This window comes from Myxine glutinosa, chromosome 1, assembly GCF_964187855.1.
Source record: "Myxine glutinosa chromosome 1, kmMyxGlut1.1, whole genome shotgun sequence".
Taxonomy (NCBI): domain Eukaryota; kingdom Metazoa; phylum Chordata; class Myxini; order Myxiniformes; family Myxinidae; genus Myxine; species Myxine glutinosa.
In genome coordinates, this window is record NC_136261.1 from 24,181,849 (window position 1) to 24,203,560 (window position 21,712).

The 21,712-nt window shown below is 43.4% G+C and overlaps 2 protein-coding genes across 9 annotated transcripts in view; one reads left to right on the forward strand and one right to left on the reverse strand.

Annotated features, from left to right (window-relative positions):
• LOC137421890 (carnitine O-palmitoyltransferase 2, mitochondrial-like) overlaps nucleotides 1-16,175 on the forward strand; it is a 101,895-nt gene extending 85,720 nt beyond the window's left edge. For all 8 annotated transcript variants that reach the window (XM_078769330.1, XM_078769152.1, XM_078769100.1 and 5 more), the window contains one exon: nucleotides 15,524-16,175. In XM_078769330.1, the coding sequence (XP_078625456.1) occupies nucleotides 15,524-15,870 (347 nt within the window). In that variant the 3' untranslated portion in view covers nucleotides 15,871-16,175. The remainder of the gene's footprint in view (nucleotides 1-15,523) is intronic.
• Nucleotides 1-21,712, reverse strand: part of LOC137416116 (carnitine O-palmitoyltransferase 2, mitochondrial-like) — a 1,201,140-nt gene that overhangs the window by 814,092 nt on the left and 365,336 nt on the right. The gene's annotated exons all lie outside the window — the stretch shown is intronic.

The window sequence follows — 21,712 nt, forward strand, 5'->3', positions numbered from 1 at the left end:
GGGGAGGGGCAAGGGGGGAGTTTAGGAGGGGAAGGGCAAGGGGGGAGATCAGGAGTGGAGGGGCAAGGGGGGGATTAGGAGGGGAGGGGCAAAGGGGGAGTTTAGGAGGGGAAGGGCAAGGGGGGAGTTCAGGAGTGGAGGGGCAAGGGGGGAGTTTAAGAGTGGAGGGGCAAGGGGGTAGTTTAGGAGTGTAGGTGCAAGGGGGGGGATTTGGATGGGAGGGGCAAGAGGGGAGTTTAGAAAGTGGATGATTAAAGAAAGACGAACATTGATAACAAATTGTGTTTGTTGTGATTTTCAAGTTAGCAATCCGATTCAGAACGATGGAGGAGGGATGGAATGAATGTGAATTTAGACCATGTAGTGAGGGAGACGTATAAGATATTGAATTTCTTTTTTTTGAAGTGGAATGAGTTGGAGAGGAAATTGAGAAAAGCCTTTTAAATAGGAAGAAAAACAGCGTGTTGTAATATACCACTGAATAAAACACAGAAGGGGAAAGGTTAAACATATTTAAATAATATTTAAGCAGAACTGTGAACAATCTTATATGCACAAAAATACCAACGGGGGGAGAGCCGAGAGGGACCACCACGAGTCACGTGAACAGGGCAAATGGTGGATGGCAAGGAGATAATGGGGGTGGGGCGAACAGCACACCTGGACAGAAAATACAGGATGAGACAACAGTACACGTGGAGAAAATAAAATAAATGTTTTTGTTTTTTTTGTTTTTTTTGGGGGGGGGGGGGGATTTAGAACGTTAGACAGAGTATTATGTTCGGGGTAGAAGGGAAAAAACCAAGAGCCAAGCAAAACACGCTTAAGTTAACAAAACACCGACGGGGGAACAACTACAAGGCCACACACTCGGAGCAGAACACGATTAATTAATTACGAGTTACAGGAAATTCAAACCAAAACTAACTATAATCAAACAATATCGCATGGACGATAAAATAACGAGTTGAAATTTGACAATCTATCTGGGGAAATGGGGGAGAAACACGTGGTCGAAGAACGAACGAACGAATAAGAATGAATAAACGAATGAGCACAGAGAAGGTAATGTCTTTTTTTTTTGTTTTTTTGAGTTGAGATTTACATAAGGAAGTAGGCTTTGGGGTGGAAAGACTGGGAAAACAGAGAACGAAAGTTATTGGATCACAAACGACAGACCGCTGAGAGAAAAACAAAGCCTCAAGGTTGTACAGTGTACACTGTACAAGGCCTCAAGACGACACGAATTAACACGATTTTCAATACAGGTATGAAAGATTTGCACCGAAAATCTTTGTCGGGACAATATACGTACATACACCATAAAATAAATACAGTTTTAACGAAAATACAAAATGGGAACAATTACTTAACTTCGATTTAAATGGAGAGCGTGTGGAGCTGCGAAAAAACGAACCCTCTCCAGCAAGACCGGAAACGGAAGTGACTTGTTTAAAATATTAAATAAAAATGAACTTCTCAAAGTTATGAAATATAAAACTCTTTTAGAAATCGTCAACAAATCTTATTGGTATCCTATTATGAGAAAAATAATTATAGATACAAGAATATCTCAAAATCCAGATGAGTATATGTATAATATTCTTTGGGGCTCAAGCTCAAGGGTAGCAAGGGTTGAGGATGGAGTTGAAGAAGAGAAGGAGAAAATAGAGAAGGAGGAGAAGGAGGAAAGGGAGAAAAAGGAGAAGGAGAAAAAGGAGAAGGAGGAAAGGGAGAAAAAGGAGAAGGAGGAGAAGGAGGAGAGGGAGAAAAAGGAGAAGGAGGAGAGGGAGAAGGAGGAAAGGGAGAAAAAGGAGAAGGAGGAAAGGGAGAAAAATGAGAAGGAGGAAAGGGAGAAAAAGGAGAAGGAGGAAAGGGAGAAAAAGGAGAAGGAGGAAAGGGAGGAAAGGGAGAAAAGGGAGAAAAAGGAGAAGGAGGAAAGGGAGAAAAAGGAGAACGAGGAAAGGGAGAAAAAGGAGGAGGAGGAAAGGGAGAAAAGGGAGAAAAAGGAGAAGGAGGAGAGGGAGAAAAAGGAGGAGGAGAGGGAGCAAAGAGAGAGGGAGGAAAAATATAAAAAGATGGAAATCAGTGAGATTCATAAAAGATTGAGTGTATTACAGCAAATAAATCAATCTCAACGCACCGAAGAGGAAAATAAAGAATTAACGACTCTTACTAAGATAATGATTTCAAAAATGGTTGAGATGAGTTCAGCGAGGAGATTTACATGAAGAAGACAAAGATTATGTGGTTGATGATGCTATTGACTTTAGTTAGTTTTATTTGTAAATAAATGGAGGAGAGAGTGAAGGCATTCCTTAGGATTCTTTATGTTTTAAAAATCAAGATAGAAATGTATATGTTGAAAACCAAAAAGGTTTTGATACTCTGTCGGACTTTTTCTGATAAATAAATATGAGTTATTGTCTCAAATGTAAAAAGAAAACTAAATCTAAAAATATCTCTTATGTTAAAGCTAAAAATAATAGAGTTTATCAAAAAGGAATATGTCAAGTGTGTGGCTCTAAAAAGTGCCAATTCATCTCTCCTAAAAGTGGAGGAGACATACAAAAGTTTCTGTCAGGAAGTAAATTTACAACAACTGGAATTCCGGGGGAATTACACCTTCCAGGGTATTCTTTCTGTGGTCCCGGAACAAACTTGGATAAAAGATGAGATGAGGCTGACAATCCTAAACCTTGGTCTAAACCAAAAAATAAGGTTGATGAAGTGTGTATGAAACATGATATTGCTTATGGAAATACCACTACATTGGATGAAAAACATGAAGCGGACAGAGAAATGTTGTATAATTTGTCTTTGATACAAAATCCTTTGTTGAGAGAGAAAGTTGATAGGTTTATTGTAAAAAAAATGATAAGTGCTAAATTGAAACTTGGTCTTGGTTATTCCTCAAAAAACTATTAGGCTCTAATGATGTCATCAAGACTGAGGAGCTTTTGGCTAAAGAATTACACAAACCTATAATCACCAAGTATAAAAGAAGGAAGGTTTATTCCAAAGACACTGACCACATATGGTCTGTTGATTGAATCGAACGAAATAATGATAAGGGTATGATAATGATAAGGATAAGGATAAGGGTATACAGGTATGCTTTAACCGTTATTGATTTGAGGAGTAGATTTGCCTGGGTTGTTCCTTTGAAAAACAAGAGAGGTGATACTTTAATGTTAGCTTTCAGTGGAATATTTAGTAAAAGTAAAAGAAAACCAAAGAAGTTATGGACTGACGAGGGAACAGAGTTCTATAACAAAATATTTATGAAATTTCTAAAGGGGGAGGGTATTAAATTATACAGCACCTTTAATGAAGGAAAAGCAGTTGTTATTGAGCGTTTTAATCGCACTTTAAAAGAGAAATTATATAAAAAATTCACACAGCTCAGTTCTCAACAATGGGTGTATTTAATCCAGAATATTGTCGATAATTACAATGATACAGTTCATTCATCAACAAAATCAAAACCATCAGAAACATTTACAAAATTAGAATATGAAAAGCAGATTAATTTGAGAAAACCCAAGTTCAAAGTTGGTGATATTGTAAGAATATACAAATGGAAAAGCCATTTTGAAAAAGGTTATACACAAAAATGTACTCGTTAATTATTTAAAATCATTGATGTAATGGATACAGTCCCTTGGACCTACAAATTATATGATATGAATGGGGAAGAAATATTCGGGACATTTTATTCACAAGAATTACAAAAAACAAAGCTAATAATTCATTAAACAACATTTCTATTCACCCCACCCAGATTAGCTAATTTAATTAGTGGTAATAAAAATTAAAAAAATTAAAAAAATCATAAGCCACACCCACACAGACCACGCCCACACAGACCCCACCCACACAGACCCCGCCCACACAGACCCCGCCCACACAGACCCCACCCACACAGACCCCACCCACACAGACCACACCCATCATCCCCCACCCTCCGTGCACCCCCACCCTTGACCCTTCACCCTCCTCATCCCACCCCCACCTTCCCCACACACACAAGGGGAGGGGAGGGGTGGGATGAGGGGGGTGAAGGGTCTTTGGCAGGGGTGCACCTCCCCATTCCCTCCTCCTTTATTCTCTTTTTGTAATTAATAATTAAATAATTGTAAACAAAACAAATATATATAAATAATCGTGAAAACATTAAAATCTTCATATTACTAAAACATTTTCCTTGAGGTATTATACATTCAACTTCTTCCCAGCACAATTCATCAATTTCTCCCTCGCTCAATTCAAAGGTAATTTCTCCAGATGTCTTCTTTAAGTCTTGTATTTCTTTCTGTTTGAGACAAGGGGGGAGAGAAAAATATGAATGATATATTTATGGTGTACCCATTCTAAACGGTGTACCCCACACACATACACACACATACACATACACACACACATATATACATACACACACACATACATACATACACACATACACACATACACACTCATACATACATACATACATACACACATACACACACATACACACATACACATACATACACACACATACATACATACACACATACATACATACATACACACATACATACATACACACATACATACATACACACATACACACATACACACATACACATACCTCTAAAAAGTTGAGTTTGGTGTCAATGATCTCGCGAGATCACGGCGAGGTCACGTCTTTTCGAAGCTGTTCCATGCGCTCACGCTTTCGAAGCTAAGTTATCTTTCTCAATTGTGTTTTTGTCGAGACTGTATCTATCTTTCGGTGTATGTACAGAGTGGAGTGTCAGCCAACATCGGTGCAAATTTTTCGTACATGTATACACAATCGTCGGTTAATGCGTATCGAGTATTCTGAGGCCTAGTACTCGTAGGCTTGGCTACCGTACCGTCTCCGACCTTGTGGTTTTGTTTTTCTCTCAGCGATTAGTCGAATGCGCTGCAATTATTTTCGTTTCTCTGTTTCGTCCCAGTCGTTCATCCCATACCTCCTTGTTTAATATCTCTACTCAAAAAAAAAAAAACCCCAAAAATATTTCCTTCCCAGGTCTTATTCGTTTATTTGTTGTTCTTTTTTGTTCATTCGTTCTTCGTTCGCGATCACGCGATCACGTGGTTAAAAATGTATAATCTCTCCCCTGAACAACTATTTTCTCTCATATATTATAACACCCTTTTCTTCTTTTCCTACAAAAGGATGCTTTCGTCTTGCTCACCAAATCTATTCATTCCAAAATATATATATAATACCATCTCTTACAGTTCCTCCTTTCTACATTCCCTAAACTATCCAGAACTCCAACCCTCCTTCAGTGTCCTCAAACGTATTTTTGACTCGAAGGTCTCAAACTCATTTTGCAAAAAATGTACGTTTCCCATGAATGGTACACTTTTCAAAATCCAATCTCACCCCTCCCCTCCAAATCCTCCCCATCACCCATCCCTTTCAAACCTCCCCCCTTGCCCCTTCCCTCTCCTCCCTCCTAAACTCCCCCCACACCCCTCCCCTCCAAGACTCTCCCTCGCTCCTCCCCTCCTAGACTCCCCTCTCACCCCTCCTCCTCAAAGCATCCTCCCTGCTTCTTCCCCCTTCCAACTTTCACCTTCATCTCCCCCAACCTTCTGCCTCGCTCTTCCCCCTCCTCAAATAACACCTCACTGTGCCTCACCCAATCTCCATCAAACCTTTTGTCCACCCCATTCTTCCCTTTCTCCAAGCTATTCTGAAATCTCTGACACACCTTCAACAGCTCTCCCTACCTCTTCCTCCTCTTCCACATCTTACCCTACCCCTCCCCCCCCCCCTGTTCTGGACCCAATGCTCCCCCTTCCTCTTCATTAACGGTATGGACCTCAAACATCCGGGGCCTTCGCTCAAACTTGACTGATCTCTCCATACAGGTTGCTTCTGACAAACCAGATGTGATCTGCCTAACAGAAACTTTCCTCCTTCATGATGTCGCTGATGCCTTGGCATCTCTCCCAGGTTACTCCCTCCTCCGGTATGATAGACCTGAGCCTCGTCCTGGAGGTGGGGTTGCTATCTTTATAAAAAACTATCTTCCTCACTCGCCCTCCACTGCCCTCTCTCCACCTCACCCCCAGGAATACCTTTGGCTACGGCTTCCCCTTCGCTCCCACCTTTTGTTCATATGTGTGTTGTACCATCCACCAAACAGCGATGACTCCATCTACATCTCGCTGTCTGATAATATGGACCAACTTCTATCTACCCATCCCAACTCTCTCTTCCTCATATGTGGTGATTTCAATTGTCATCATGCCAGTTGGCTGGGTGTGGGTACCGCTCTCACCAGCCATGGCTCTTCAGCAAAGGACTTCTGCGACTCACTGGGACTGACACAATCTGTCAATTTCCCGACCCGGATCTCAGTCAACGGAGCATCTTCTCTTCTGGATTTGGTTTTGACAAACTTCCCTGAAAATGTCTGCTGCTCTTCTTCTGCTCCAATCGGCTCATCTGATCATGTGCTTGTCAAAGTGGACATCTCTCTGACCATTCTCAGAGAGCCTCCTCAGTGTCGACGAGTCTGGCATTTCACTCAGGCCAACTGGCACGGTCTTCAAGCAGCCATCAATCATCTGGACTGGTCTCCCATCTCTACCGCCTCTGACATCAACTCATCCTGGGAATTCTTTCAAAGTAAATTGCTCTCTCTCATGCACAGATTTATCCCATCTCATCTTCAGATGTCATACCCTTCCTCCCGTCCATGGTACGGAATCTTGTGGTGAGGCTGTTGCCCTGAAACAACTTGCTTTCGTCTCCTGGAAAGCAAATCCAACGGAAGGAAATCTCATTTCCTTTCACAAAGCCCGAAACAAGTGTGTGTCCACCCTCAGGAGAGCCAGGAAACAATATCTCACCGTTCTCAAGACCGAACTCTCTTATCTGTCTCCCTCTTCCAAATCCTGGTGGCATCTGGTCAAATCTGTTTCTGGTGTTTGTTCCCCCTCCATCCCCTCCCTCACCTCAAATGGCTTAATGGCTGACTCCGCACGTGAAAAAGCTGAATGCCTCAACTCTGTGTTTGCCTCTAAATCTTGTGTCCCAAACCCATCCCTCTCTGTACCCACCATACCCAGTTGTACCCAGCTGCTCCTGGACTCTGTGTCCTTTCCTCCTGACAAGGTGGAAAAGTTTCTGTCAACCCTCGACTCTGATTCTGCAACTGGTCCTGACGGCATCAGCCCACGGGTCCTAAAATCATGTGCTTCCGCTCTTTCACTCACTCTTTCTGTTCTCTTCACCCTCTCTTTTGCTCAAGGTCATCTGCCATCTGCTTGGAAATCAGCCAACATCATTGCTTTGCACAAAAAAGGTGCAAAAACAGATCCCAGCAACTACAGACCAATCAGCCTTCTCCCAATTATCAGCAAAGTCATGGAATCCATCATTGCTTCAGATATTAAATCCTTCCTCTTGTCCAATGGCTTGATCCCAGATCATCAATTTGGTTTCAGACCTGGTCACTCTACTCTGGACATGCTGCTTCTGCTTTCTCAACAATGGATGGAGGTCCTCAACGCCAAACAGGAAATTAGAGCCGTCTCACTTGACATTTCACGTGCCTTCGATACGGTCTGGCACCCTGCTCTGCTCACCAAACTCTCCTCCTTTGGTATCCATGGAAATCTCCACGCATGGCTGGTGGACTTCCTCTCTGGTCGTAGTCAACGTGTGGCCCTGAATGGGTTTCTCTCATCTCCTCTTCCTGTTCAGGCTGGAGTTCCCCAAGGTAGTGTTCTGGGCCCTGTGCTTTTTCTGGTCTTCATCAATGATCTCTCTGACTCTCTTGAAAATCCTCTCTATCTCTTTGCTGACGACTCTACTCTCTGTCGCTCAATTCCTCATCCCTCAGATCGGCAGTCTGCAGCCTCCTCACTCTCTGCAGACCTGGACAAAATCACATACTGGGCAAACAAATGGAACATGTCTTTCAATCCTGATAAATCTCACACCCTTACGATGTCTCTCCGAAAAGACCGACTGGAAAACCCTCCCATCCACTTTCTGAATAATCCTCTCCAAGAAGTTCTGTCACTCAAGCTTTTGGGTCTCACTATTTGCCATGATCTTTCCTGGGAAAACCACATTTCAAATCTGGCCTCCAAAGCCAGTCGCCGACTGGGCATCCTCCGTCGTGCGAAGTCCTTCCTTGGCACCCCTGAGCTCCTCACCACATACAAGGCTTTCATCCGCAGCTCTATGGAATACTGCTCTCCCCTCTGGTCTGGTGCTCCTGCCTCACACCTAGCCCGTCTTCACGCTGTTGAAACCAAAGCGTTCAGAATCATTGGAATCTCCTGCGATGAAGCTAACTCCAAGGGCCTTTCACTCACTCACCGCAGGCAGGTTGGTGGTCTTTCCGTCTTCTACCGACTCCTCTCTGGCCTTGCCCCCCCCCCCAGCCCTCTCTGGGCTCTGTCCCCCAAATATTCCTACAGGTCGCACAAGATCTGCCTGCAACGCTCTTATGGTTAAACTGCCAAAATCAAGACTTTCTGCTCACCTTCACTCCTTAATGCCTCTTTTGTCCCGCCTCTGGAACAAACTCCCTCACTCTCTTCAATCCCACTCCACCCTCCAGGTCTTTAAAACATCTGTTCACCACCATCTCTTATCCTCCCCCATCCAAAACCTTGATCTTTTCTACCCCCACTAATTTCGGTCCCCTTGTGTTTTATACCTCTCCCCCCCCCCCACTCCCCTTCCCACGCCTCCTGCCCCCAAGCCCTCTCCCTCCCACACTTCTCCCTGCTCTCAAATGTTGTGGTTGTGTGCTTCCCCTTCTCTCCCCATCTTGTCTTCCGCTCCCTCTTTTTGTATATTTTGTTTGTTTGGTTGATTTGTTTGTGAAATAAATGTTAGCTCTTTCACGAGGCTCGATTCAGTATACAGTGATCCCTCGTTTATCGCGGGGGTTACGTACCAGAACCCCCCGCGATAGACGAAAATCCGCGAAGTAGCGACCATATTTTTATTTTATTATTTATATATATTTTAAAGCTTTATGACCCTCCCCACACTCCTATTAACCTTTCCCACACTCTTATTAACCTTTCCCATACTCTTATAAACACTTCCTATACTCTTAAACACTTTTTACACTCTTAAACATACGTAATTTTAACAACATATAAAATTCTAATGGGTACTCACCATTGAAGATACTGTAGCGACCCATGGGTTCCCCAAGCAAGACCAGCATCAGAATCTCCTTGCTCCAGCCGGTGACGTCACCGGCGGGGATCCGCGGCGCAAGAGTGGCTGGTCACGTGACCACCAAAGCGTGTCGCGCGTGCGGGTATAATCAGCTACACCTGTTGATCACGTGACCACCGAAGCATGCCACGCTTGAGAGGCGTGGCTTTCGGTTTCGGTTCCTGGTTGTGCTTTATAATGCAGCCCGATAAACGGGCGGGCTTTTCAGTGTTCCCGAGTTGGTTTTGAGAATAAATATATTCTCGGACGAGTTTGTGTCTTGCCCGTCATTTCGTCCGTATCAAGAGCCCCGGCTCTTCAATACTACAACTTGCGTGATGAAGATGATGATGAATTAGCTGTGCAGTACTGATGACGATGAAGGTGATGACGATGATGAATGTACTGCACAGCCAGAAAGAGCATTACAGTTACCCATTACATGGGTAACTAGCGCAAGTGGAAGCTGCCGCATCTGCGTTTTCCATACGCACGACTCTTTGTCTCTCCTTCTACTGTACACTATGTACAGTATTTTATTTCTTGTAATATGTTTTAATAACTGTATTTTTCTTATTTTTTTACGTTTTTAAATTTTTTAGGCTAGAAAATGCTTATTTTACCACAAAAATATTTAAAATAATAGTATATAAAAATCCATTTATACCGCAAAATCTCGCGATATAGCGATAAATCCGCGATATAATTTTACATATACTAGCGAGAAAAACCCGCGATGTACCGAAGCCGCGAAAAGTGAACCGCGATATAGCGAGGGACGACTGTACAAAAAAAAAAAAAAAAAAAAATCCTGTCGGGATGAAAATTTAGGGTATCACACTCATAGGTGTGGTCATAGATCTCAACAGGTGTTGTATTCTGTTAGAAAAGAAAGAAAGAAAAAACGTTAATAATTTCTCCTAAAAGATACATTGAATGTATACACAATGATACACAATACACAAAAGATACACAATGAATAAATAAATGTCAGCTCCCGTTTAATGGTGCCAATCAGAGAAATTAATAATGAATTACCTGAGACAAACTCCGATGGTGATTATCTTCTAAGAACGGTGAAACATTGAATTTGTTCCAACCCGTGTTCAATTTGTTGTAAACCTCTTGTGGAACAACTTGAAACTCTGCCAAGACCAGGTCATTGCCAAGACCAGAAAACCTGAATTGCTGTAATAAAAAAATATATCATGAGTCATATAAATTTAAATTAATCACATACAAAGCTCACATCACCAGTTTAATTCTGAATGAAACTTACCAAAGTCCTGGTGAGTATTCTTCATCAGAGTAGAGAGTGAAATAAGACATGTTGATGCTCATGTTCTTCGGTTCATAATGATAAAAACAGCACGGCAACACGACTTTTATAATGTCCAAAATGTATTTTCGGGAACAGAACTCAGCTTTAACATTTCGAGGAAACAGGAAATAAGACAATGAGAAATTCCCAACGCGTCATTTCTTGTAAAGTTAAGCAACATGTCATTTCTTTCATTAATTAAAAAAAGGTTCGAGGTTTAAGTATGGCATCCTTAATGAATGTGAAAAATATCAAATAAGACTTATTGAAAAGGCAACTGGTAAAAAAGTTCACAAAACAAATAAGAGAATTAATTTAAATACTGGTGAGTTGGGTAAAAAAGATGGAAATATTTTTGAGTTGTTAGGATCATTGTTAGGATCACAAACAAATATTTGTAGGATCATTGTTTCAGTGGTCTACTCGGGATCATTGATAGTAAGAGTACCATAAGACCAAGGGGGTCAGGAATAGAGGTGTTAAGGGGAAATGAAGAAAAGTGATGGTGAGAGGAAAATTTACATGTAAGTGTGAAGGATTATAGGTTCATAAGGTGAGAAGGATTATTGGTTCATAGGGGGAGAAGGAATATAGGGGGAGAAATAGAGGTGTTTATGGTTTTTGAAAAAAGACAGGGGGGTAAATGACATTAGATAGGGATTTCCCATGTTAAATGGAAGTGTCCCAGAAACAACATTTATCATCTACTGTTGGTTCATTGTTGACTCAAAACATATTGAATAAACCAGTGTCTCAATACAATCTCTTCACTTCAATGGTGTCAGAGCTGAAAGACACAGAGTACTTCAAAATAATTAAATGCTTTAATTTGCTAACTGGTATCCCCACCCAGATCATACGATTCTCTTCAACTAAAGTATCAAACAAGCCCGGCTAAGCCGCTGTTAGACTTTCAGTCTTGTTGAAACAGGATCGAGGCTCATGGAAGAGCAAAACAATGCAGGGTAAAAAAGTAACAAACTGAAGTTGCGGTACTGGGCCAGATGTAGACTCAACAAGCAAGGGAATAAACAAACAGGCAAAATAGGGCAGACAAGAGGAGGGGAAGGAACACAGGAACTTGCAAGTAAGAGATTTGGGTTAAGTAGGGCTATGACAGTGGAAAATATTGTGGTTACTTATGGAGAGTGACATGTGATGGGAGTGCATTGTCTGCTTTTGAATCCCTGGAGGGAAGAATGGGATTGTACAGCTACAGGGAGGGTGTTCCATAACGGAAAGGAGGAATGAGAAAGAGGATAAAAACAGTGACCTTGGAATTTTGGGAGTTGAACTCCGACTCGGAGTTGAACAAATCTGCATCTGCCTTTGTATGGCAGCTTTGCAACATGATCAACCCAGGAGTGTGTCATCACAGAGTGTGAGGCATAGATGTCCAAGCCACTGCACCTTTTCCAACAGCTGATCATGGAAATAGATAGGAGGGTTTCTATTATCATCCTTTGATATTGACAGCATGTGACCTTAATATTAGCCTTAAATGAAAGATGTGCAGTTCCATTAATCAGACTATATCAATGTCAGACAATACATATTGAATTCCAGATCAGCAGAGAATGAGGCAGCTATCTGCCAGAGCCCAGAGCGACACCCTCTGCAGTCCACTGTTTGTAGAAGTAACATGGCCTATATGTCCCACGCAAAATAGTCTACGGTGCCTCAGGCAGGGTGACCACCATCTTGCATAAGAAAATTAAAGTGCGAGGGGTTTTTTGTTCACAAAGTCGAGGCTCAAACAGGAGCTAGAACAAAGAATGGTCAGGTATAACAGAACAAAAAGAACAGGAGAAAGAAATGGGAAAACACACCATACCAACAGTGGTGAAAAGGGACAAAATGGAGGAAGACTTGGAGAAATAAGGGATGAGGGGAAGAATGAGAGTAAGGGAGGAACAAATGGAGTGGAAAAGATGGATACAGCCACAAACTCTCAAGAAGGAAAACTAGAAACTTGGAAAGTCTGAGATGGTGGTGAACATCAGTCTTGAAGACTTGTTGGGATGAATGAGATTGAAGAGACTGTGGAAGTTAGTTCTACAAGCGGGGAAAAAGAGGAATGAATGAGTGTATGTGAGCAGCGATTCGGGATTTTGGGAGCTTTTGGGTGTTAATGGGAGATGTTCGGCTTTATCCAAATGCACTGCATTATAGCGCAATCCAGTGCTTCAGTGAGATATCATGCAAGGGAACTTGTAAGAGGGCGTTATCTGCACCATTAAAAACCAATTTGACCATTTAGTGGAAGACGGACCAGCACCGCTCGATATTCTGAAGGTTGCTATGGGCCAAGAATGGGATACAAATCAGTGGGTGCATTTTCCACTCTTTGGCTTGGTTTTGGAAGGAGAAAATACAATTTCTTTTATTTCTTAGCTGATCATCCTTGAGGGTGAATGACGTCACAAAGAAGATGATGTGAAGATGTTAAGAGAAGACAAAGACTCAGGGCCGTGTGGTGAGCTTGATTCTAGTTCCTGAGTGAGGGAAGATGAGGTGAGGATCGACTGAGGGAAGATGGGGCAGATGGGAAAAACATGGAGGAATGTAATGTTGACTCATCAGCATACGTGTGCATTTGGTTATTTGCAGAAAAAAAGAGGTCATTGATAAAAAGAAGGAAGAGTGTTGGCGACAGGACATAACCCTGAGGGACACCGCTTTTGATAGGGAAGGAGGGAGATATTGAACCATCAACAATTATGGAGATAGAGCGGTTGGAGAGAAAGCTCGATAGTGAGAAGAGTGAAGGAGGAAAGCCAAAAGAGGAAAGCTTGGACATCAGACCCCAATGCATTCTAGTACATGCACAACACCTTGACAGAGTTAGAAAGACAGAGAGAGAAGAGAAAGAGACAAGAGGGAAAGCGCCGTTTATGGGGACCAATCGGCACTCTAACTGTGACCGCGCTGCCCTGATGAATCCGGGCAGCAGAGAAGAATGGGAAAGCTTTGGCCCAAGACTTGTGTTGGGGGGGGGGGGGGTACAACCACCGCAAAGAGGCGTCCCCCAATAGTTGTTGCTGTTGTCGTGGCTGTGGTTGTCGTTATTTGTGTGTTCCTTTTGTGTACTTTTATATGTTTTTTGTGACTTTGAGAAGTATTACAATATATAATTTTGTGTGCACCTTCCTTGTCAATCCCACATTATTCTTTACTTTGAAGGGTTCCTGCTGGTATAAAATAATAAAAATAGGGGCAATACCTCCGGGTGCTCCCCTGGTAGAATAAAGCAGTGCAGCACACAGACTAAAGGTATTTTAAACAGTATCATGGTGTTTTAAACTACTTTCAATGGTTACTAGAAGACAGGGCAGCATGTAGAATCATACTAACATAATCATAAGACTTTAAACAAACAAAAAAAAAATTTGGGGGGGCAACCCACCTCCCTCCAACCCTATACACCTCCTAAGACCCCAATTTTTCTAATGCCTTCAACAAACATTGGTACATCATGGGTGATTAAGGTTGTGGTGAAGTTTCATCGAATTTGTGTGTGTAGTTTCAGAGGAAAAAGCAAATTCCTATTTTAGGGGGTCAAACCTGGATCCACTTTGACCCCCAGTAGACCCCCTTCGTCCCCATTTTTTAATGCCGTGAGCAAACCTGAGGTACAACATACCAAATATCATTTGTGCCAAGTTTGGTCACAATCCCATCAGTGGTTTTGGAGAAGAAGTATTTACGGACCGACGGGCGACACACGGCATAACATACGCTCCCCGGAACTACGTTCCAGGTGAGCTAAAAATGGTGTCGTTGTAACCATTACAGAAAGCTCTAAGTCCTGCAGGACAGCATTTCTATGATGAAAACCACACATGATGTATTACAACTTTGAAATATTTGTTCCAAGTAAATCTATTATTGTCTTCACCACATTCACATTATAAGCTCACCTGGAATGAAGTTCAGGGGAGCTTATGCGATGGCGCGTTGTCCATCCACCAGTCCGCCAGTCTGTCCGTCAGTCCGTCAGTCTGTCCGTCAGTCTGTCCATCACTCCGTAAACACTTGCAACTTCTTCTCCGAAACTGCTGAAGGGTTTGTGACCAAACTTGGCACAAATGATATTAGTTGTGTTGTGACTAAAGTACCGGGGGTCAAAGTGGATCCAGGTTTGACTTCCCAAAATAGGTATTTGCTTTATTCTCTGAAACTACACATATAATTACGATGAAACTTGACCGGAACCTCCATCACCCGTCATGTACCGAAGTTTGTTCACGGCACAAAGAAAATCTGCCGCCTTGGGCGTCTCCGGTGGGTTTCCCCCCAAAAGAAGGGTTTTCTTTTCTTCTCAGAAACTACACATGCAATTTCCATGAAACTTCAGCAAAACCTTCATCACCCATGATGTACCAATGTTTGTTCAAGGTATTAGAAAAATTGGGGTCTGAGGAGGTATATTGGGTTGGGGGGAGGGGAGGTTTTTCCCCAAAATAGGTATTTTTTTTCTTTGTTTGTTTAAAGTCTTATGATTATGTTACCATGATTGTACGTGGTGCCCTGTCTTCAAGCAACCATTGAAATTGGTTTAAAATACCCTTAGTCGGTGCAGTATACTGTTTATTCCACCAGGTGAGCCCCAGGGGTATTGCCCCTATGTTTATAACTATACTAGAGCAGGAACGTTTTACAATAAAACGTGCCACACACACATGTATGCTATTCCTTTTAGCAAGAGAAGGATCCAAACAATATTGTTGCTTTTTTGCGAGCCCTCTCCATCATTCTCCAACCCCTCATCCATGCCTCTCTGCCCAAACCCACCATCCCTTCCATCATCCACCCATCTCTCCATCACTCTCACCATCCATCTTCCATCCACCCCTCCACCTGTCACCTACCCACTCCCTCCATCCATCCCAACCCACTCCCTTCATCCCAACCCAATGAACACTCTCCCAACCCCTCCCTCCCAACCCACTATCTATCCCCAGGACAGGGCTTTATACAACACCTGTTTGTTCTCCACTGCCTTGCCATGAGGCGTAGCCAGCAACACTTGACCGATATTCCAGAAATTTTCCTGGATCCAGCCTTCCAACTGCAATATCATGACGACATCTTCTCCACCAACATACAAAATATTCAAGCAACCCTTGGAAATCCATGGGGTCCTGAAGGAATACTTTTTGCATATTACATGAGGGAAACAAGTGTGTTGTGTTACCTTAGCACGGCATCGACCGACAGAGACCTTCAAGCTTTCAGTAAAACTCTGGAATTAAGCCTGAAGGAAATAGGGGATGCACTCGCTGGTAAGCATCAGAAACAAATGCAATAGGTAACTGCAAAGATTGACTTGGTAACACTATTTGGATGTTTGTTTTCCTTCCGTAGAAATACGCGTGAACCTGTGTGATGACATTTATCAGAATCCTGGGATCCCAGATTTAGATCCCATATATTTGATGATTTTCCCATTGTCTACTAATTGTTTCATATACTTGTCTTGCATTGGATAGCATCTTGTCAATAGAACAAGGCCGTATTTTACTCATGTGCGGCCAAGTTATAGCTCCTCAAAAACAAACCAAGGATAGGCAACATTCAGATGTCTATGTAGTTTGAATAAAATGCTTTAAATGATTGAAAGAGCATTTCATAAAATTATGTTGTTTGATTGCACTTGTCACAATTTTTAAAAAATGGAAATACAACTTTTGGTTTCATCAGTCTGTGAAGGCGTGAATTTCATTGCTCCCCACAGTGTCAGTCAAACTGAAAGCTTTCCGGTGCTCCCTTGTGTGAAGAAATCGATCCATGGACAATTTGGACATGTTTCTGGCTTACTTGCTGCCTCCACAGAGAACCTCCTTTCAGAAAAAGAGAGTGAAAAAAAAACTTCCAAACACAAAGGGCCGAATTTACGAAAGGTGTTTAGCGAGCGTGTTGCGAACACACGCCTAACACTTAAACGCTGACAAAAACGTCTTTGTAAAAACGCACATATAAACAGCAATTTACGAAGGGAGATTAACATCTGCTTCGTTCTACCAAAACCCACGATCATAGGCCTGTGAAACCCCGCCCACATCTTCAACATCCAATTGAAATGATGCACTTGCATATAATGGCAGCACCATGGACAATTGTTGGAGGGGGTTTGTGCATTGCTCCTCATCGTAGGTTTCGTTGCATATTCGTACAGCAATAATGCATCCAAAATCGGTCCCGTTTAACAATTAAAACAATCTTGACACAAACGGTTCTCCTGGCTGTCCTGCTTTAGGGAGAACCACACATGCACAATTAGTCACAACAGCTTTTGGATTAAAAAAGTCAAATACAACAGTCGGAGCATGATACCTACACAGATCTACCTGATCTATTTATCACTCTACCCCAAAATCAGAAGAGTATTCACACCCTTTGACTTTTTTCACATTTTGTTCTGTTACAGTCTGAATGAAAAATGGATTAAATTGAGATTTTTTTGGTCACCGATCTACATATAATATCCCATAATGTCAAAGTGGCATTTTTCTTTTTACGAAATTTTTGCAAAATAATTAAAAACGAAAAGCTGAAATGGCTTGAGTCAATAAGAATTCAACCTCTTTGCTATGACACTCCAAGTTGAGCTCAGGTGCATCCAATTTCCATTGATCATTCTTGAGATGTCCATGAAGTCCAAGGAACTGCCGATATAACTCTGAGAAAGAATTGTGAGGAGGCATAGATATGGGGAATATTGACTCGGGGCGGGTTGAATACTAATGTAAATTAGATATTTCTGTATTTCATTTTTTATTATTGGGCAAGAATTTCTGAAACAATCCACTTTTGACATTATGGGGTGTTATGTGTAGATCAGTAACAATTTTTTTTTAATGTAAACCATTTAAAATTCAGGCTGTAACACAACAAAATGTGAAAACGTCAAGGGGTGTGAATACTTTCTGAAGGCACTGTATGGAAACACTGAACAAAACCATTGTGCTCAAAAATAAAAACAATGACCCAATATTATAAAACGGCACTTGGCAACCGCAAGAAAGTGCACTTCTCCAAAACATTTCAGATGGTACCCTCATCAAAAAAAAGGTGAAATGGAAGATTTTTGTTCCAAGCAAGGTGCAGGTAGCAACCTGGCATGTGGAGGAAACCATAATATACACCCTCGTGCAATAACTGGGATAAATTTTTTAAAATGCATTTATTTTGTGGAGTGCAGATGTCAAAATCTTTCTTCAAATGTCAAAAGATAGATTTCTTCAATCTAAAACAGGCTTGAAGGACTAGCGTAATCGCTCCAGAGAGGCACGGGCTTGTTTTAACTGAGAATAATGAACTGACTGAACTTGGGTTGCCTTGTTGTCATGATTTACACCAATCCAAATACAAACATTTTTTGTAAAAAAATTATTTGCCATATTGGTGATATTGTCGCGCGAATGCCCCTCGGTTAAGACCGTGGGATCGCGGATGGACTCGAGCTTACTTGGAGGCGTTTATCCAATTGATGGCGGACCAAAACACGAGCCGGGATGAACAGTGCCGACTTACCTTCACGGCCGGATGTCTTCGACCTGGGAATTAATAAATCAAACCAAAACGGGGTTTTGAATAGAAAGGGAAAATATTACAAGGGTTTATTCAAAATAAATATCAGGACAGGGAAACGCGATGATGAAACTAAATCCTAAGTTGGGACGTCCCCACACAGACTTCAGAAACGAAACAATGGGAGAATGAATCAAATAAACCATCATGTGGTGAAATGTGGTGCGTCTTATCTGTGTCTGGCAGTGTAGCATCAGCTCAATCAGGCACCGCCCGACGCGGCTCTGGTCAGCACGAAACGCTCGGTCCCGTCTGCTGGCGTTCCATTACCCCCCCAACCCCCGCTCACCAGGCCCCTCGCGCCAAGCGAGCGAGCGTGCAATTGTCTCCCGGCTGCTGCAGTTCATGCGCTCACTGTCCGCACGTGAACGCCGGGGAAGATAATCGTCGGTGCTCCAACCTCTTTCCAAACGAACTCCAACCGGAAACGAAAAGCAAGGGCAAAAGGGAGGTCCAAGCGGGAAGGCAGCCAACATGAAGGGACAGTCAAGGGAAGGCAAGAGGCAAAGGGAAAAGCTCCAGGCAGGAAGGAACCAGGAACGAGAAGGCCAAGGGAAGAAGAGAGAAAATGCCGGCGAGCGAGCGGTTTTACTCACGGTCTTTTTTCTCCAACCAGTGCCTCACTTCTCACCTCCCCGAATCTTCTCACCGCATTGGTGTCTTCTCATTGGCCGAGCGCTTTGCGCCCTCCTCCCATTAAATTGGTCGGTGGCCAGCCACAAGTTCTTCGTTTTCTCTCCAATCACGGGGAAGCTCTCTGCCCTTCCTCTGACCAATCGCATGTCCTCCCCTACTCTGCCAATCGGTGTGGTGTTTGCTGCTCGCCCCTCCCCCTGGCCAATCAAGAGTCCTCCTGGGCATGGCTCTTGCCTGCTTGTTCGATATTTGTCACCATGGTGGCATATTGCGCGGCCGCTGCCTGCTTGTCTTTCTGGTTTGTTTTATCGTCAATCATTGTTAGGGGGGGATCTAATTAATGTGTGCACTAAGGGCCTATCTAAGTGTCTATAAGAGTGCGTTGCCAAAAGGGACAAAGGGTAGATCACAGGTTTCACATACAATGGAGTCGTATCCTTATCCCCTAGAACTATTTATCACCGGATCATCCCCGTATGATCACAGGTATACACTTGATCCGACAAACTGGACTAAACACAGAACTTATTACAGGTGAGATTCTCCAGCATGACAGACAAAGCATGATACCTATACAGATCTACCTAAATCTATATATGCCTACCCCAAAATTCATCACAATATTATTCATTTGTAATTTATTTGTAATCTAACAAGACCGTCAGTCTAACAAAAGTAGAGCCAAGCTTGGATCTGCTGGGTGGAGGATCTCTCTCCCCCTGTCATGTAACCAGATCCTCAGCTCTGATTGGTGGACATTTGTGAGGGACACACATACATACACCGGACGGACAGACAGACTGCTGATCCCACAAGGCAATGCCATAAAAATATGGCTGCCGAATCACTTGATCGATGACATCTTCAAATTTTTTTCTCCACCAATTTATTCCTCGATCACACTCAAGAAATTTCATCTTGATCGGATGAAGTTTTGTACTTGTCGAATTATGACGTCATAATGGAGGCACCTATGACATCATCATTAACATATGTTATTCCGCATGAAGAGCACTTTACAATAAGCATGTGTAGTACATGTGCATGTGCATAACAACTGGTCAACATTCGTCAAAGGTCAAGTTAAATGTCATACAAAGCATGTGAAACACCGATCAGGCCACAATTAGAAAATGCATCAATAAATTTGTTACACGTAACGCTCCATTATAACACTCCATTAACATTATAACTTGTAAAACACTTGATTTCGAAATTCCCAAATTGCTGTTTCCTTGGCAACTATTGTTTATTTAGATTCGCAACTATCATGCTTTTTAATCACGAATGATAGTTATTCTTCTGAACATGTACCATGTGTCACATTCCACATCAACTCTTCATGACGAATTCCCACTTCTTCCACTATATCTGGTGTTGGCCTTATGGTGAGGTTGGTGGGCTTGGGATGCTTCGGTATTGAGTTTGAATCGTGTTGAATCAATGCCAGGTGGGGTTGACTCAGACTGTCATCCTTCTGATGTGGGCAAAATGAGTATGAACTCATCATTTGAGATGAGGTATCTACGAACTAATCGGAGATGGATACCCTTATGTTGTCCCAAGGTGAATTTTATTATTGGGGAGCTGAGTCTTCATGGCTTATCTGGTTGTCGGAACACTTTCAAGCAGATCCCAATCCCCCGACTTCCCTTAAGAGTTGTGGGTGTACTTGTGATGAAATTAAAGTTTCTGGTGCAGCACTTCCACCCACACCATCAAACTATGCTTCAGACAGGATGGTGACTCCAACAAAATAATCATACTAAAATACACCATTTGTGTCTGCCTGTCTGATGAATTTTGATGCCAATTTAGCGGTTGCCGAAGACGACAAGAAGAGGCCATTTCGTTGGGTACAAAAGGTTGTTTATTGTACAGAAATCTCCAGCAACTGCTAGCGAACGGAAATCGTAACGGCTTGTATAAAACCAAGAACCCTCTTCGGAGGGCGTGGCTCCAACAGCCGCGCATGCGTCACGACGACACAACCAAAAGCCCGTGTGCGTGGGTTAGACCAAACCCATCGTAATGGTAACCGTCACATGCGGATAAGTTAACCGCGACAAGTGAATAAGGTAACCACGACATGTGCATAAGGTAACCACGACATGCGCCCCCCCAGAAGGCACGCCACGGGTGTGTACGTAGTTCGCGGGTGGAACAGAGCCGGGCCGCGGGTGGAACAGAGCCGGGCCGCGGGTGGAACAGAGCCGGGCCGCGGGTGGAACAGAGCCGGGCCGCAGGTGGAACAGAGCCGGGCCACGGGTGGAACAGAGCCGGGCCGCGGGTGGAACAGAGCCGGGCCACGGGTGGAACAGAGCTGGGCCGCGGGTGGAACAGAGCCGGGCCGCGGGTGCTGAGCAGCGGTAGCCGTTGTAGTTGCAGCAGTAGGAATTGCGGGAGTGGCGAGCAGCAGTGCGTGCGAAGACAACGAGGCGCCAGTGCACGCGAAGGTAACAAAGCAGCCGTGCGTGCGCAAGAGATGAGCAGCGGTAGTAGCTGTAGTTGCAGGAGCATCAGCCTCGGAATCCGCCGTAGGAGCAGTAGTAGGAGTGGCGAGCAGCAGTACTCGGCCTGTGTGCGTGGAGGCGACGAAGTAGCAGTACTTGGCCTGTGTGCGCAAAGGCGACGAGCAGCAGTACTCGGCCTGTGTGCGCGGAGGCGACGAGCAGCGGTGCTCGGCCTGTGTGCGCGAAGGCGACGAAGTAGCCGTGCCCGGCCTGTGTGCAAGGAGGCGACGAAGTAGCAGTACTCGGCCTGTGTGCGCGAAGGCGACGAAGTAGCCATGCCGCCAACGCCCCGTAACAGCATTCCTTCGGAGGGTCCCGGTGCTGGTTCGCCCCTCTCGTCGTAGAGGAGGAACCGAGCGCGATGCGTGAACCACATGGCTGCTCGCTGTTGTTAAAACTCCGGCAGTTCGA